Source organism: Pleurodeles waltl, chromosome 4_2 (genome assembly GCF_031143425.1).
Source record: "Pleurodeles waltl isolate 20211129_DDA chromosome 4_2, aPleWal1.hap1.20221129, whole genome shotgun sequence".
Classification (NCBI taxonomy): Eukaryota; Metazoa; Chordata; class Amphibia; order Caudata; family Salamandridae; genus Pleurodeles; species Pleurodeles waltl.
In genome coordinates this window covers 1,035,340,699-1,035,359,815 of record NC_090443.1, presented here as the reverse complement: position 1 = coordinate 1,035,359,815, position 19,117 = coordinate 1,035,340,699, and the positions used below count along the sequence as shown (strand labels likewise).

General features: G+C 46.5%; 1 protein-coding gene across 1 annotated transcript in view; it reads left to right on the top strand.

Moving 5' to 3' along the window:
- Window positions 1-18,429, top strand: part of LOC138293660 (aldehyde dehydrogenase family 3 member B1-like) — a 106,528-nt gene extending 88,099 nt beyond the window's left edge. The window contains exons 9-10 of the mRNA XM_069232956.1: window positions 4,646-4,745; window positions 17,353-18,429. Coding sequence (XP_069089057.1) covers window positions 4,646-4,745; window positions 17,353-17,546 — 294 coding nt within the window. The 3' untranslated portion in view covers window positions 17,547-18,429. The remainder of the gene's footprint in view (window positions 1-4,645; window positions 4,746-17,352) is intronic.
- Window positions 18,430-19,117: the final 688 nt, after the last annotated feature.

Sequence of the window (19,117 nt, the reverse complement as noted above, 5' to 3'; positions counted from 1 at the left end):
AAAGATCACTTCACTCCGTAGATCTGAAGAGATGTCTCAAGTTTTATTTGGACAGGACAAAATATTTTTGAAAAACAAACCAACTTTTCATAACTTACAGTATCCGAGAAAAGGGTTTCCAGTGACTAAACAGACTATTTCTCAGTGGGTTACAAGTGCAATTGTTCATTGCCATCTGAAAGCTGGTCTGCCTTTAGACTCTAAGGTACACGCACATTCAACTAGGACCGTTTCCATGTCCTGTGCGCTATTTTCAGGAGTGTCATTACCAGACATCTGCTGAGCTGCAACATGGAAAAAGGCACATACCTTCATGAGACACTACTGCTTGGATACTGAAACGATCAGAGATGCAGCGGTTGGACAGGCAGTCAGACATCTGTTCCAATGAAGATGAGCCATTTGGTATTACCCACCATCCGCTTTGTTACTGTATAAATGCACATTTTCAATAATTTTGGAATTCTTCTGTTATCATATTTAGAGCCAAACGTGACTGTTAAGTATGCTCATACTGTTTTATCATGCTAGAATGTTTATATAGGTAACTACAGAAAATGTGCTGCTCACTGCTTGCTGTTCTGATTCAAGCATATGAATCTATGAAAGTTCCAATACTGGAGTAAGAAATGAGTTACTTACCTGTAACTGTAGTTGTCCAGTATTGGAAATTTTCTTAGATTCACATGCGACCCACCCGCCTCCCCTGAGGGGCTCACCTTCATTTTCTCAACATGGTCTTCCCAATAGCACTAATGCTCGGAAAATCTGAGGGAACGCAGCTCCTCACAGGAGGGTTCTAGAGGGTGGTGTAACCTGATTGGTGGATTCTAGAGTTTGGTCCTTTTTTACAAAATGACTGCGATATGTTATTAAGCTAAAAGCCTAATTCCTGTAATGTATATGTACATTAGAGCATTGCTGTTGTATAACACACTGGGACTCAGGTCAACGACAAGGAAGGATTGAAGCATGCAAATCTATGAAGGTTTCCAATACTGGAGAACTATGGTTACAGGTAAGTAACTTATTTCTTTTCAGCTAACTAACCTGGTCCCTATATCCGGCCCGTGCTTCATCGCGGTCGGCCTGAACTTGTGACTTTCACCTGGTCTAACACGACCAGATGACCATGAGTGACGCTTTATTCTTCTAGGCATTATTTTATTTATTAAAATATACAGAATTATTTTCTAAATTGGTTTGGGATTTGTCACTTTATTGTGTGCTGCATAAATAATTTACACTCTGCCTCTAAGTTAAGCTTGACTGCTTTTGTGCCAAGCTGCAAGAGGGTGAAGCACAGGTTCATTTAGTGACTTTTGTGGTTCATCCTGACAAGGATTGTGATTGTTGCTTGAGTAGGGTTTACACCCTCTTCAACCAATAAGTTCATTTCTTAAATCCCTTTTAGAATCATCACCAACAGCCAGGGGAACCACAACAGTAACAGGATACAAAGATTCATGGGATCAAACCTGTTTCTTGTTCATACTACAACTGAAATAAAGATCCTTACCTTTAGCCACACTTTCAGTGAGAATGGCCAACTACACCACAAGGCATGGGCATTGGAACATGGAACGAAGATCGTTACCAGGAAAAGTAGTCTTGCGGTGAGGCAACAGATACGCCCAAGCAGTAGGATTTCCATAGGAGCCCGAGGCGGAGAAAGGCTGAAAGGCCTCTTGGTGGCTTCATCAATTAATGGCACAGTATAAATTTGCAATGTCACCGGGCAAGGGGGTCCAATAAGTTCGGACGTTATTAATAGGCCATCTATCAAAATAATGCCTCTCCTATTGGCCATCCTCTGTACTTCACTATCATATTTTGCTCAAAGACATAATAAAGAGCAGGTGGGAAACCTGCCTCCTCCACAAAGGATCACTGTTGATGGCATTCCTGAAAAAAATACTACTTTGTCTCCTCAAGTTGTAAGACCCTCTGATGGTGGACCCATCGAACTAACATTGTGTTGCATTTACTAACAGAAGGTACAGGGTGACATAGGGGTCTTGAAGTGGACAAATGTAGCCCAAGGTTATAGTCCTTTGCCCTTGAGGTAAGGGTGCTTGGTGCGGTGTCATCACTGATAGTCATCCCTAGACTGCAGACTGATTTCTTAGGGATTGGGGGGGTCCAGTGCGGAGCCATGTAAAAAATATATTGTGTCTGCCACATCTGAAAGCAGTTACTTTGTCTTCAATGCATCAAGACAGAGTTTGTTGGCACTCTCAAACTCTGGGCGTGGAAGAGGCAATCGGCAAACTGCTGAAGACACCGCCATTCTCTCACACACTGATGTGCAACTGGGTGTCATTTGTGTACATGTGGTAACTGACCAGGAGGATAAGGACCAGTGTCACCCCAGTGATGCTCTAGGTGATCTTGGTAGGGCCCATCTGTGGAGCTTTCCACATCTGTTAAATTGGTGTTTTTTGTTCCAAGTAGTTTTTCTGTTTTGTACCTTTTGTTTGGTGTTACACTAAATATCACTTGGATCTCCTTGGTGGAAAACAACCCTGTTATTGATAGGTTTCTATCTATAATTCTGGCTGTTAACATCAAACCTTGAAGCCTGGCTATTAGAATAATATGCCATAAATGTAACTATGATATGAATTTTGTAGTATGATAACGGAATTCTATTTTATATAAAAAAAACAATATTACAAATAAATTGCTTTTTGATATATTGATCTTGTTTTGATGCCCAGTGTGATGATACCTGTGGTGTTTCCTTCCTGAAATGAATGTAGTGTACCGTTTAAAACGTTTTGGGTCCTTTTTTCAGGATGAGGATAGCGGGGACGTTTAAACTGACAAAAAATCCCATCTCGTATCCATCTGTAAGTCTCTTTATATCTATTAAAGAATTTCACTAGAGACTCGAGGCACAGGCAGATTTTGTTAGGAATGCAGTTGTTCTCTGAGGGTGTCAACAATTCAAAGCTCAGTTATATTTCAGGATCAGCAGCCAGTGGCACCTTGAGAGTTACTAAAGTAAAGTTTTCTTTACTTCAAGTTTAGTAAAAACACATACCATCTACTAACCTGTCTGGCCGGTGAAGAAAGCCCATTTTTAAACATGAACCTTTCATTTAACCACATGGGAGCACCTCTCAAAGTTATTCGACAATATTGGTAGACTTTGATCCTTTTTACAAGCTCTGCAAGTGATGAGAACAGATCCTTGGTTAATCTTAAGCAACCATTTAAATTTATTGTAGGTTTTTTAAAATGTCTCCTGTAAAGCAGATTAGAAATGGAAATCTACTCCACCCCCTCTTGGTCATTGTCACTGGGACTCCTAGCACATTAGATTTTACATCTTAATTTAGAGAAATAAAAGTTGATTGCTATTGCTGTGACACATTTCTTGAGTCTTGAACGCAAGTAAATTGATCATTGGCGCACCACATTTACTTTTTATGTTATTGTTTCACTGTTGATTGATATCTTTAATACTGCTGATCCCACTCCATACCGCTTAGTAAGTCCTTCATTATTCCATAATATCAGAAAAGGAGAACGGAAGAGAGGTAAACATAGACCTAAGAAAACAGTGGCAGAAGGAAACAAGGACAGAGGAGACAGAGATGCTGAAGGATATGGACTCTGCCATCTAAAAACAGATTCTGGCCTGTAGGAAACCCACATTCAAGCTACAACACACTTTTCAGACAGCTCTCGTCACTATGAATCCATATCAATAGTGTAGGTGTGCTATATAAATACAAAGTAACATAACATATCATTAAAACGTTTTATACATTCCAAAGACTACCTATCACATACACGTAAGCCATCAAGTAACTTAGTAATATCTACTGTGGTAATCTCATATAACACAGATAATGCATTTAATTAATTACTCAAAGGAAAGTACACCTAATGCATTTAATTAATTACTCAAAGGAAAGTACATCTATTGTTTATGGGTGAGATGACAACGAAAATAGTCAACCAGTTTCGGCTATTTCACAGTTGGGGTACAGCCTTCCTCAGGCCAGAATATATATCTTCTGTATATTCATGTATGAAGCTTCTTTCATAAAAGGCCAAGGCATACACATGTTTTCGATATGTAAGGATGCCTACATATAGTAATAAAACAACAGCATATATGGGTAAATGGGCGCACCTCATACCAAGCACTGCCCCACTTCCAGAACCATAGGCCTGTTATAAATGTGCATGTTCTTTCTAGGCTTAGCTGCTTCTTTCTGATGCCATAATCCTGGAATGAAATAGTGTCCTCTATACCATGCTTAGGGAGAGGATAACAAGAAACTGCCCCGGGTCTTCTGCCCCTGCCTTTAGCACAGAGGTAAATGTCTGTGGTATTGATATTAGATAGAATTCTGCGGAGACCTCAGAGTTGTTCACTGGGTAACTAATGAGCACGATCTATGGATAAGTAGGTGCACTAGATGCTTACTTCTTGGCTAATACACACGTGTCACCAGTGAATGTTGAAAAAAGCAAATGTATTGTGCTGACGCTTCTCAGCTGTTAGGATTATCCAAGATACTGTTTCAATCTGAATAAGGATGAAACCAATAAAACATATTTGAAAAAAATAGTTCTTTGTGATTCTTCGTCTTCAGCCTCAACCCTTCATCTTTTGTTTGGCCGGCAGGTGGTGGAGACGGTGCTGGAGCGGACACGCAGCGGGGGATTCTGCGGCAATGATGGGCTGATGCACATGACGCTGCCTACGCTGCCCTTTGGGGGAAACGGTACGACGACTGCCTGTTGTGTGCTTGGCTGATGAAAGTGCAAATGAGCAGTGGTGATCCGAGATCACTTGATGCTGAACGGTATGTGTTTGTGTGTGTGTGTGTGTGTGTGTGTGTGTGTGCATGAGAGAGAGAGTGTGTGTGCATGAGTGAGTGTGTGTGTGTGTGTGCATGCATGAGAGTGTGTGGGTGGGTGGGTGAGTGTGTGTGTGTGCATGAGTGACTGTGTGTGTGTGTGTATATATGTGTGTGCATGCATGAGAGAGAGTGTGTGTGTGTGTGTGTGTGTGTGTAGGGGTGAGTGTTTGAGATTTATTCAAGTATTCCACCCATTACTTGTTTTTCTAAGTATGATGGACATGCAGTGGTCTGGAAAACAGACAGACCAGAAAATCATGGCCTTGCAATATATGAACTAAAAGGTTGTAGTTTATACAGGCATTCTGCAGAGGATCAAGGGCCACATGTACGAACTTCAGGTTTTGCGACTCGCAAATTGCGAGTCATAGCGACTCACAATTTGCAAGTCGCAAAACCTGATGTTCAACAGTGTCAATGACACTGTTTGCGATTCCCAATGGGGTCGCAAATGACCTACCTCATGAATATTCATTAGGTAGGTCGCAATTTGCGACCCCATTGGGAATGGCCACCCTCACAGGGATTGTGGCCTGCTGGAAACAGCAGACGACCATGTCTGTGACTGCTTTTAAATAAAGCAGTTTTTTTTTTTAATGCAGCCACTGCCTGCTCTGAAAAAATATTTTTGCTGCCATTCACAAAGGGGAAGGGGTCCCATGGAGACCCCTTCTCGTTTGTGAATGGGTTAGCACCAGTTTGAAACTAATTGTTTTGGACCGCATTCACGGTCACAAAACAAAACAATCATACATACCATCTGGATTCGGTATTAGGAAGGGACGCCCTTGTCACGCCACTTCCTAATACCGAATCGCAAAACCCAAACTGCGATTCGGTAACAAGTTACCGAATTGCAGTTTGGGCTTTGTACATCCCAAATAGAATTTTTCAAGTCGCAAATGGACCGATTCGCCGTTTGCGACTTGAAAAATGCTTCGTACATCTGGCCCCTAATCCTATAATTCAGGTTGCCAGTAGCACCCAGGAGCACTATTTATCAATAACCGTGAATCATGCAAATGCCATTGAGAAAAATATGTGTCACACCAGAAAGAATAGGGCTTGAATAATGTACGTCTATGTACTGAACCATACTGATATCCCAGTACTAAGACATTCATGAGGGCTCCCGCAATGCCCATCTTTTTTTACCATGCACTTATATCAGAGTTTAGGCTCTGAAGGAGAATTATTAAATATTCCAATACCTCCCTGCTGTGCAAAGCAAACCTGACCTTCCCCGAGGGAGTAAGTGGTTCAGCCCCCACAAAAAAGACTAAAAGAGGCCGAGAACATTGTTAATTTCCAGCACAGTTTCTTAGTTTTTGACTATAAAGCTATAGGTATAGCTGGCTGTTAAAACACCTGCACGTGCAATTTCATGAGGCCAGTAGCTTTAAAAAATAAATATATAATTTTCCTTCATGTCCTTATTTCGTGTTCTTTTATTTCCCATCCTACCCTTGCAAGTACATCATTAGACATGATTTCTGGCTGAGAATCTACTTTTAAGGGACAGAGGGGTAAGATTAAATGCTATAATGATCTTGCAAAAAGAAACTTCAGCTTTCAGAGAAAGGCGTCTTAAAAGCCAACACAGTATTAAGCTATAAAATTCCCAGAGCCCTGTATAAAGTACCACTCAAATATTTGCTTCCTCTATGTTTGAAAATGCAAATATTTTGTCCCCAAACATCAGTGTAAGAAATTATGGTATTATTTGGAGTGGGTGACTATCCCACCTCAAGGAATAATCACAACCCTTGTCAGAGTAAATTACTCCATCACCCTTACGGAGATATTGGATGCCTAATTTAGAAGTGACAACCAATCTGGTGGTGGTCATTTCTAAAGCATTGGCAGGAACCATCGTCACGGGGGTTCCTGTCAGTGCTTTTCATACTTTGGTACTGAGCTCCATCAACATGAGAGAGCCTTGCATCAAACTGTTTGCTATTTTCTGCGGGATTTTTCTTTTTGAAAGTAAAAAATAAAACGCCATTGGGTGGGTGTATTTAGCAGTTTTCACTGTTGCTGGCGCCCAGGTTTTTCCTGGTGGTGATGGACAGTGAGAGCTAAAATTCTAATTCCACCCATTCAAACCAGGTGGGCGAAATTACAAGTCTGCCTCCGACGGTCCTTACTCCACAGGGCCAAAGGAGGGGTTTAATCACAGTGGAAACAAAGTAGTCTCCCCCATGATTAAACCTATGGTATGCCCGCATCTAAATCAGGTGGAGGGCCGCATTCTTTGCAGTAAAGATACTCCGTTGCCATTGCGATGGAGTATCCTTACCCCCAAGAATTAAATCAGTCTTAAAGTCTTTAAATTCCTGGGCCACCCTAAGAGTACACTTCTAAAGCCCCCTATGACCACAGGGGGTGCACTTACAGACAGGTTGTCAGGCAAAGGCGACCAGCAGTGTCATTCCAGTTGCCAATGGTAAGCTGGGTACTTCCAGGAAAATGTGTCTTGTAGGTTGTGGCCTCCCTATAGCCACAGAGGAGGTCATCCATGTCTTCGTACTGGGTGCAAGAGGCAGCAGGTCTGGGCTCCTCTCAGGCCACAGACAGCCGGTCCAATCCTCTTCTGATCTTCCGCAGATCCACAGGGTGTTCTGAAGTGGGTGCCTTAGCATGGCGCATTTATGCCTAGTACAAGGTAGTGGGTGACATGATTCCTAGCCCCTCCCTAAACAATGGGGTAAACGTTTCTGGGGCCAACCAACCCACTTTTTCAGTAGTTCCTGTTTGCCCTACTGTAAACAGGCCCAAAATGCAATGTGTCAGAGAATTTCCAAGATGGCGTAAGTCTTTAGCGACACTAAGCATGGGCTATGAGTCTGTGGGGTATACTATGGGAAATTTAGTTTTCTGTCACATCTAACACTAAAATCGAGTTTGGAGTAGGTACTGTATCCACAGCAAACCCAGAGACAGAAGTCTAGTAAGACAAAAGCAGGGTCCCTCAGCAGGTGATATATGTAAACATCAGACCTGTCAAGCAGAACTTGATACTGTTGTATCAAAATGAATGCCCAAAGCTCTTACCCTGCTTATTCTGTGGTGTTCAGAGGAGCCGTCTCTGTCCATTCAGGTGAGCCTATGGTTTTCTCCTGGGAGACATTTCACATCTTTTTCACAACTATTCAAGGATCATCAAGGGCTGGGAGAAGCTGGAAAACTAATGCAAATTAGCCTACATCACCATCAGGCTGGGAAAAGGTAACTTTCTAAAACCTACTTTTCCTTAATATTTATTAGAAATCCAAATTCACCATAGCTTTAGGATCTTAAATAACTACTACAAATATTAAAAAATAATTGTTTAAATATTTATTCCCAAAATACAGTATAAGTACTTTAATCTGGTTTTCTACAAGGTACAGCTGGGCCTCCTGCAGTGAAAATAACTTTTTGGGCCTTGTCACTATAGAACATGGTAATAATAATTTTCTGCAAGCCCCACTTTTAAATACCATGCACCCTACCTTATGGGCTGTAAGGCTCGCACAGGGATGACTTACTAATATTTAAAAGAGATGTTTTTACCTGTCAAAAGGGTTTCTTTTTACTGGTCGCAGTGCATGTTTTGCACTATTACAGTCAGGTTACAGTGGTAGGCCTAAAGCCTTCTCCATCATCACCACAGGGTGCTAAGAGCCTGTGTTTGGAGGATGGTGTCAAAGGTCACCTTGTCAGTGATTAAGATTTCCAATTGTGCTCCATTCCTTACGCATGACTAAAGTCCTGCCTGATTCAAAATGACCACTGCCTTTTTTGTGACCTCTGGTTCTTTTAAAGCTAATTTTCCAACCCAAGTTAGCAATGACTGACTTCTGGGTTGATGGTTCCCTCTGAGATCTGGAGCATGTCAGAGAGATTTCTGTGATGCTGTACCCACTGTGACTTCAGGTCCCAATGCAGAGCCCCCATGTGCCAATGTGTGTGAGTTACCAGCAGGATACAGGAGGCCATGAAGGCCAGCAGCCTCAGAGTCAGTCTCACCGAAATCCAGGATAGAGGCTGAAACATCGGAATCATAGCCTGGATATCCTGGACTCGTGATTCAAGGGGGATAAGTCTGAAAATGCACTGTGTCCAGAACAGCTCCAATGAACGGGCGTGTCTGACAGGGACTCAGGCAAGACTCTGGCCCACTGATGGTGACCCCAGTGGGTGCAGGAGGTCCGCCGTAGTCTGGAGATGGGAGATGACTGCCTGGGGCGAGCCTGCCTTCAACAGCCTGTTGTTGAGGTAGAGGAAGACTGGAACCCCTGATCTCCACAGGTGTGCTACAACCACTGCCATCACCTTGGTGAACACCCTGAGGTGAGCTGTTAAGGTCAAAGTGAAGCACAGCGAAAGAAAATGCTTGTGGCCCAGTTTGAATCACAGGTAATGCCTGTGGCAGGGAAGACGGGGATTTGGAAATAAACATCCTGCAGGTCCAGCGCTGCCTTCCAGTCTCCAGTATCAAGGGCAGACAAGACCTAAGCTAACATGAGCATCTTGAACTTCTCCTTCTTCAGGAAAAAGTTGAGAAGGCTCAGGTCTAGAATAGGATGGAGCCCTCTGTCCTTTTTGGGGACCAGAAAGTAGTGGTAATAGCAACCATGACCTACTTCTGATGGTGGCACCCTCTCGATGGCTCCTCTCCACAAAAGAGCCAGTACTTCTTGATGGAGCAAGGAGATATTGTCCTCCGTCAGACGGTCATGAGAAAGTGGCTTGGGTGGGGGTAGTTTCCAGAAAGGGGATGAAGTAGCCCCATTAAACAATTTGTAGAACCCACTGTAGGAGGCTGGCCTGGCTTGTAGTGGGTACCAAGGGGTACTTACACCTTGCACCAGGCCCAGGTATCCCTTATTAGTGTAGAGGGGTGTCTAGCAGCTTAGGCTGATAGAAAAGGTAGCTTAGCAGAGCAGCTTAGGCTGAACTAGGAGACGAGTGAAGCTCCTACAGTACCACTAGTGTCATATGCACAATATCATAAGAAAACACAATACACAGATATACTAAAAATAAAGGTACTTTATTTTTATGACAATATGCCAAAGTATCTCAGTGAGTACCCTCAGTATGAGGATAGCAAATATACACAAGATATATGTACACAATACCAAAATATGCAGTAATAGCAATAGAAAACAGTGCAAACAATGTATAGTCACAATAGAATGCAATGGGGGCACATAGGGATAGGGGCAACACAAACCATATACTCTAGAAGTGGAATGCGAACCACGAATGGACCCCAAACCTATGTGACCTTGTAGAGGGTCGCTGGGACTGTAAGAAAACAGTGAGGGTTAGAAAAATAGCCCAACCCAAGACCCTGAAAAGTGGGTGCAAAGTGCACCTAAGTTCCCCAGAGAGCACAGAAGTCGTGATAGGGGAATTCTGCAAGGAAGACCAACACCAGCAATGCAACAACAATGGATTTCCAGACGAGAGTACCTGTGGAACAAGGGGACCAAGTCCAAGAGTCACGATCAAGTCGGGAGTGGGTAGATGCTCAGGAAATGCCAGCTGTGGGGGCAAAGAAGCTGCCACCGGATGGTAGAAGCTGTGGATTCTGCAAGAACGACAAGGGCTAGAAACTTCCCCTTTGGAGGATGGATGTCGCACGTCGTGAAGAATCGTGCAGAGGTGTTTCCGTGCAGAAAGACCGCAAACAAGCCTTGCTAGCTGCAGGGGTCGCGGTTAGGGTTTTTGGATGCTGCTGTGGCCCAGGAGGGACCAGGATGTCGCCAATTGCGTGAGGAGACAGAGGGGGCGTCCAGCAAGACAAAGAGCCCACTCAGAAGCAAGCAGCACCCACAGAAGTGCCGGAACAGGCACTACGAAGTGGAGTGAACCGGAGCTCACCCGAAGTCACAAAGGAGGGTCCCACGACGCCGGAGGACAACTCAGGAGGTCGTGCACTGCAGGTTAGAGTGCCGGGGACCCAGACTTGGCTGTGCACAAAGGAAATCCTGGAAGAGTGCACAGGAGCCGGAGCAGCTGCAAAACACGCGGTTCCCAGCAATGCAGTCTAGCGTGGGGAGGCAAGGACTTACCTCCACCAAACTTGGACTGAAGAGTCACTGGACTGTGGGAGTCACTTGGACAGAGTTGCTGAGTTCAAGGGACCTCGCTCGTCGTGCTGAGAGGAGACCCAGAGGACCGGTGATGCAGTTCTTAGGTGCCTGCGGTTGCAGGGGGAAGATTCTGTCGACCCACGGGAGATTTCTTCGGAGCTTCTAGTGCAGAGAGGAGGCAGACTACCCCCACAGCATGCACCACCAGGAAAACAGTCGAGAAGGCGGCCGGATCAGCGTTACAAGGTCGCAGTAGTCGTCTTTGCTACTGTGTTGCAGTTTTGCAGGCTTCCAGAGCAGTCAGCGGTCGATTCCTTGGCAGAAGGTGAAGAGAGAGATGCAGAGGAACTCTGATGAGCTCTTGCATTCGTTATCTAAAGAATTCCCCAAAGCAGAGACCCTAAATAGCCAGAAAAGGAGGTTTGGCTACTTAGGAGAGAGGATAGGCTAGCAACACCTGGAGGAGCCTATCAGAAGGAGTCTCTGACGTCACCTGTTGGCACTGGCCACTCAGAGCAGTCCAGTGTGCCAGCAGCACCTCTGTTTCCAAGATGGCAGAGGTGTGGAGCACACTGGAGGAGCTCTGGGCACCTCCCAGGGGAGGTGCAGGTCAGGGGAGTGGTCACTCCCCTTTCCTTTGTCCAGTTTCGTGCCAGAGCAGGGCTGGGGGATCCCTGAACCGGTGTAGACTGGCTTATGCAGAAATGGGCACCATCTGTGCCCATGAAAGCATTTCCAGAGGCTGGGGGAGGCTACTCCTCCCCAGCCCTAACACCTTTTTCCAAAGGGAGAGGGTGTAACACCCTCTCTCTGAGGAAGTCCTTTGTTCTGCCTTCCTGGGCCAAGCCTGGCTGGACCCCAGAGGGCAGAAACCTGTCTGAGGGGTTGGCAGCAGCTGCAGTGAAACCCCGGGAAAGGTAGTTTGGCAGTACCCGGGTCTGAGCTAGAGACTCGGGGATCATGGAATTGTCTCCCCAATGCCAGAATGGCATTGGGGTGACAATTCCATGATCTTAGACATGTTACATGGCCATGTTCGGAGTTACCATTGTGACGCTATACATATGTCGTGACATATGTATAGTGCACGCGTGTAATGGTGTCCCTGCACTCACAAAGTCCGGGGAATTAGCCCTGAACAATGTGGGGGCACCTTGGCTAGTGCCAGGGTGCCCACACACTAAGTAACTTAGCACCCAACCTTTACCAGGTAAAGGTTAGACATATAGGTGACTTATAAGTTACTTAAGTGCAGTGGTAAATGGCTGTGAAATAACGTGGACATTATTTCACTCAGGCTGCAAAGGCAGGCCTGTGTAAGAATTGTCAGAGCTCCCTATGGGTGGCAAAAGAAATGCTGCAGCCCATAGGGATCTCCTGGAACCCCAATAACCTGTGTACCTCAGTACCATATACTAGGGAATTATAAGGGTGTTCCAGTATGCCAATGTAAATTGGTGAAATTGGTCACTAGCCTGTTAGTGACAATTTGGAAAAAAAATGAGAGAGCATAACCACTTAGGTTCTGGATAGCAGAGCCTCAGTGAGACAGTTAGTCATAACACAGGTAACACATACAGGGCACACTTATGAGCACTGGGGCCCTGGCTGGCAGGGTCCTAGTGACACATAGACTAAAACAACATATATACAGTGAAATATGGGGGTAACATGCCAGGCAAGATGGTACTTTCCTACACCCACTTCTCTGATAATATGGACTGCCAGGGGGACACATGATGGTGAATCCTGCCTCCCACTGTGTGCCCAGGCTGGTATGAGGGCAGACTAAAGTGGCTTGGGGCAGTGGCTGCCAGGGAGGCGGTGGACTGGGTCAACTTATGGCTGGTGATCCCATGTTATTTATGGGAACTGCATAGGTGGCAACAAAATGGCCAGTAAGCTTGTTAACTTTGGAGGCTGGGTGGGAAAGGTCATGGTTGGTAGCCCCTACCATAGCCACGGAAGGGGTAAAAGGCAGACTGCGGTTGGTGGGGAGCTGTGGCTAGGCCCAAAGATCTGGCCATAGCCCTGCTGTCTTTAAAGCGCTCCAGTGATGAGTCTGTCTTTTTGCCGAAAAGGTGAGAGCCATCAAAGGGAATGCCCATGAGGGAAGATTGGACATCCCCTGAAAAGCCATTGGTTCTCAACCAGGTGTGCCATCTGAGTGCCACAGAAGACTCAATTGCTCGTCCTAGCTAGTCAGTTGTGCGCAGCCCACATTGTATGGTGAACTCCGCTGCATCTCGTCCATCAGCAACAGCTTGGGAGAGTATGGCTTAGGCCACAGACCAAAAGGCGCAATGTTCACTGACTGCAGTAAAAGGCTGGCAGAAGAGAACATCCTCTTGCCAAAGGTGTCCAGATTTTTAGATTCCTCATCCGGTGAAGTGATAGGGAATGTGCCTGGGTTGATTTGGGAGGTGGAGGCTTATACCACCAAGCTCACTAGGGTGGGGTGTTGGATGAGGAAAGTGGGGTCCCCTGGAGCGGGGTGATAGTGGCAGACAGTTGTCCTGTGCACAGGACCCCTGTGCAGGGCTTGGACCAGGCCCCGAGCAGGACATCTGTAAGGGCTACATTAAAAGGGAGTATAAAAGTTCAGAGGGGTAAACTCCTGGTCGAAGTACTTCTGTCATGACTTTCGTCTTGATTGCTACTGAGGGCAAATGAAGGTCCAGGACCTCAGCCGCCCTCTGCACCATCACTAGAAGTAAGGCTCCCTCCTCCGAAGCCACGATAGGAGGAGAGACCAAGCCAGTATCAGTGAGGTGTCTAACCCATTGGAATCCTCCAATTTCTCATACCAGTTGTACTCTGAGTCATCTAGGGGATGCTGGAATCCATAAGGGTCATCAGACCCCACTCATTTGTCACTCTCTTCAGGCCTGTCAAACAAAAACTGCACTGGCTCCGACTTTGAAGGCGACTCCGATCCATAGTGGAGTTGGGAATGACAATGGGATCGGCGTCACCTGAAGATGTCGGTGGCGCCGGGAATGACATCACTGGAGTGGGCTCCAGGGAAGGTCACAGTCTTGCGAGTGGAGTCGCTCCAGATCCAACACCGGGTCCATGGGGCCCAAATGGTGCCAAAGGCAAACCCAATAGTGGAAATCCAGTATGAGCCCCCGCTGAATCTGTAGAGCCCAAAGACGCTCCAGATGGGTTGGGCTACCCAAATATGAGGTACGTGGTCTTATAGTCCTCCTTAAGTTGGGTGGGGTCACTCCGGCTCTGGGGAAACTCTGATCGGCCATGGAGGAGCCAGGCCTCAAGCACTGCTGTGATTCCCGTGCTTTGTCCGAGGACTTCGACCGGCGCGGAGAAGTCGAAGAACACTTTGACTTGTTGTGCATGTGAGACTTACCTAACAATTTTAACTGGGATGACAAGCCTCGAGAGTGGCTCTGCAAATGCTCCCAGTACCTTCAGCGGGGCAAGATGAAGAACATCGCAGGGTCGTCTGATGTCAGGCGGCGAGGACCTTCAGGGATTGTTTCCTCAGTGCCTTCACGTTCTTGGGACAGCAAGGCCTTGCAGGCCTTGGAGTAGTTTTCTAGCGCAAAGCTCCACAAAAAACACAAGTGTGGGTCTGTCACAAACATCTGCCTGTTGCAGGCACCACAGTGTTTGAAATCTAGCATGCACCACAAGAAAAGATTCTCGAAAAAATCTATGACCTGATGTCCAAAAATCTCAGTCAGAAAATGACTGGTGGTAGCTCTTTCAGATCTGCGCTGACTGGCGTGGAAAGAAAAAGACTGATGTCAGGGTGCTGGGGTGGCACCTACACAGGCACCGTGCATGCCAGGCGAATGACGGAATGAACACTGACGAGGAGCCAAATGGCACCACCTACCAGCGCACACAGGTACTGCTTGAAAATTTCCAGATCCAGTTTAACGCCTGGAAGCTAGAAGTCACTATCAGATTGAAGGAGTTTCCATTAGGACCCCAACCATTTCTTTGCCAATCCCTAATACTCTTGTGGAGTTTCTCATTCCAAGGCATAAGGATTCAAAGAGAGTGAGCTCTGACTGGTTTCTAGCGCCTAGTAGGAGAACAGTGGTGTACAGACAGGCATCGGGCCTGTCATGCCTTGTTTCATATCAATGAGCACTGGTCAAGTAGGTAAGTGAGGGGACCACATCCCTCCACACTCCGCCTCCCCTGGCTTTGACTGGTGGATGGTATGTTCAGTTCCTCCACACTTCTCCCTGATGGTTCCAATTGAGGCTAGGTTGATGCTCGCACCGTCCTCCCTTAAAAGCTTGACTTCCACCATTTTCTCAGAATTTTGAGCACTATAGTGTTCCTTTGCTTTCAGTAGGTCCAGGTAAGTTCGTTATGAAGACGGTTTTTCTTTGGGGGGTGGAAAGGAGAAGCCCACCCATTGGTGGCCGCCTTTTATATACAGAGCTGTGGGGCACGTCAGTAGGTATCGGAATTATGCCGCGTTTAGGGTCAGCACAGCTGGTGCACGAACCTAGATAGAGAGGCTGGCCTCTTCGCCAACCATACTGGGTGACCTTATCTTCTGCAGGCACCACCCCAGTCACCAGGCACAGTAGTGACTGAAAGTATTCCACAGCAGCCATGCCGAGGCATGCAAAGGAGGGTGCACACTGGTGTGTCACAGAAACCTCCTTCCATTGCTCTCATGGTTATTATCACACAGGATGGAAGATACGCGTCTGGATGATTCCGGACTGGTGGAAGCCGTACAGTGTACTCATCCCAAGGTGCTTGAAGTTACCAAAAGTCAGGATTTGCTGTTCGTGTTTAAAATTTAAAAAAAACTAAAACTTCTTTCTGAGCAATGTCTACAGTAGGCGAGCAGCAGGCACTATTATGCCAGGGCCACCAACCACTATGTAAGTGATGGACTCAACGCCAATATAGAATATTATATGCCAAGAATGATGCAATTGGTGGGAAACATCATGTGAAGGATGCCTACAATATGTCAGGAATCACAGACCGCACTATGCCAGGAAACCGTAGTATCATGCCAAGGATCCCCAGCATACACAAGAATTCCCACCATTAAATAGTATCTGGGATCTGCCATACCAAAGATGCTCACAGTCAGCCAATGATGGCTAGCAGTATGCCAGGAGTGAACAGCTACATGGGGAGGATGCTCAGAGCATAACAAAGGCGGACACCATTGAGCTTGGGTCAAAATTATTCCACTGATGGACTCCACACTGTCAGTGTCAGTATATGAAGGATGGCTAGCATTGTGCCAGGGGTGTGCACCATCACGAAAACCTGCGCAGATTATGCCAAGAGCAACCCTTATGCAATAGCCAGCATTGTGCCAGGTGTGGGTGCAATAGGTCAATGGTTATCCACAGTGTGTCCTGACAGGAGGGAGCACCGTGGTGGAAATAAGATCACTGTATAACAGTCATAAAGTGATCGCCAGTCGTAAGCCAGGGGTGGGCATCATCGTGCCAAGGGTTGCCACAATACCACAGTTGTTTACGCATTATGCCAGGGGTTCTCCCACACTGCTACCGATGGTGCTACACGCCAGATGGACCGGGTGCTACAGATGACCCATGGTGGCAGAGTCCAGGTGGCGGGATACTGCCATGCCCGAGGGATGCCCTGTGATGTGGGCGCACACATAGGCAGGCTCACATGCAAGTGAACATACATGTGCACACCCCATAATTTCGAAGCCCGTAGCAATCAAGGGCTTATCCCCTTAGATCATCGTGAAAATTGACCTTCCACAGTTCTTCATATCTGGGTCTCCTCCTGTGGGTCCTGCTCCATGCATCTTGGCTCTAGACCGCCCCGCGCTCTTTCATGGCATGGCCCTACAGGGGGCTGCCAGGGTGACTGACACCGTGTGCCCTACAACACAGCCAGTCGCCAGGTGGCCACCACTTCACGGTTAACCCTGCTTCAGGCATTGCACTGTCAATGACATTGACTGTTAGGAAAGGTCCTTCTGTTGGCAGAGTGGCAATTTGGGTGGTACTACGGGGTGTTTTGCTGTAGAGCAGTGGAGTATATTTTCAGACCCAGCTCTCCCACAGAGGCCAGGTCTCACCCTGGAAAGTAGAAACTGCTTGCCCATCACACATGCTGTTTGAATAATTTTACTGCCAATAACCACAGGCAAGCTGACACTGACTTCTAGCCGTAGAGTTTCTGGATAGCTGGCAGTCTAGGCAGTTGGCTAGTAGGCCTCCTATGAAAATAAAATCCCCTGTACACTCCCATTCACTCTTTGGGCCTCTATAGACAAGTTCTGTGTAGATTCTGCATTGAGAAGCTCCTGGTTCTGTTGTGATTGAAAAACTTCGTAAGAAAGCTTCATAGTCCACACTGATCTCACTGGTTTTCTGTTCCTTCCCTTGCAGGGCAGAGCGGCATGGGCATGTACCACGGCAAGTTCAGTTTCGACACCTTCTCGCACCAGCGCGGGGTCCTCCTGCGCAGCCATGGCATGGAGAAGCTGAACACTCTACGCTACCCCCCATACACCAAGCAAAACCTGTCCCTGGTGGTGTCCACCACTGAGGTCAAGCCCAAAGGGGCCTGCGTCCTCCAGTGACGTGGGGGCTGCAGGGGCACACCTGGGGCACCGCCCGGAGCCGCCCCTCTTCTGGCACCACCAGCATATGTCACTTTATCAAATGTATGCCAAAGAGCCTTTGCCTGGCATCCCAGAGAGCAGCCTGGAGAGCATGGTGAGATGGTCATCAAGGATGGCACCTCTGGAAGGCTCTTCCTGACATCACAGTCACTACCCCCAGCCCCACTGGCTTTGTCAGCGATACCGCCATGTTGGACACTCTACTCTCAAGCCAATCCATCCTTGAAAGTCAGTCCCACCTTAACCTTTAGTGTGAAGTGTGCATCTTCAGCCTCTAATATCTGTTCAGAATAGGCTTCTCTTCATAATTAAAGTCTACCCCAAGCCCTTGATACGGATCTTTAATGTAAGTATCCTATAGATTAACTATAGATGACTGAGCACTCAAGCTGGCCAGAACGAGTAGCTCAGTCTGCCTCCGCGGCCCATCTCAGAGCTGAGTCCAGCATCTTTGGCACTGCACTCTCTCTCCTCCCTGATGCAGCACAGGAAAGAAAAAGAAATGCAATGTCTGGGAAAAACTAACGACAGCTTTTAATTGTGCCAGACATGTGGACAAATCAAGTGTGAAATGTGAGTCCTCCTTGAGTGTATTCAAATGAAGTGTCACAGCCAATGCAGAAGAGGCAAGCACCTCACAGCTTGAGAGCTTCAAACCTCAGAGCACTCTCGTGTGACCTTTCACCTCAGTGGCTTGTTCATTCACTGAGTTATCTCCAGTGAGGTGCTGGGCTTCTCCCAGTTTATCGTGAAGGCAACCACTGGCATGAACATATAAATAGGGCACCCTTTATGACACTCTGTACTCCTGAAAAGAATATAAATGCATTTTATCTTTTTAGTTGCTGCTTTGTATATTCAAATGTGAATTATATTCTGTGCTCTCGCCTCTGTTCGACACAGCATCTTACTAAGTACACCCACCTTGTTTCTGAAGAGGCATCTGCTATAGTCAGATTAATAATGTGATGCATAGATGGGCTTTGTAACACTCAGTGACAAGACACGGTATCATCAGTCTCTAGAAATGTAACTAATCACACAGGGATGCTCTGTGTGTGGAGCTGGAGGGAGGAGGGTGCATTGTCCAATGAATGAAATGCAGACCGTCCTCAGGACACCTGGACTCACATTCTGGCTGCCACTTCCCCGTAGCGAAGACGTATGAAAGGTGAATCACCGCTCCTCATCTTATGGACTTGTTGAAATGGGGAGCGCCTCCGAGGTATTCGGTGCAGAGTGTTAACCAGACAAAAGAATCCATCACTTACACGTGGCTTAAAAGACCCTAATTGTGCTCTGTATAGAAGTTTTCTATTGGTGATCTGCACTACACACATCTACACTGCACACCTCTTCACACATCTACGCTGCACACATCTACTCTACACACAACTACACTGCACACATCTACACTGCACACATCTACACACATCTACACTGCACACATCTACACACACCTACACTGCACACTTCTACTCTGTACACATCTACACTGCACACATCTACACTGCACACATCTACACACA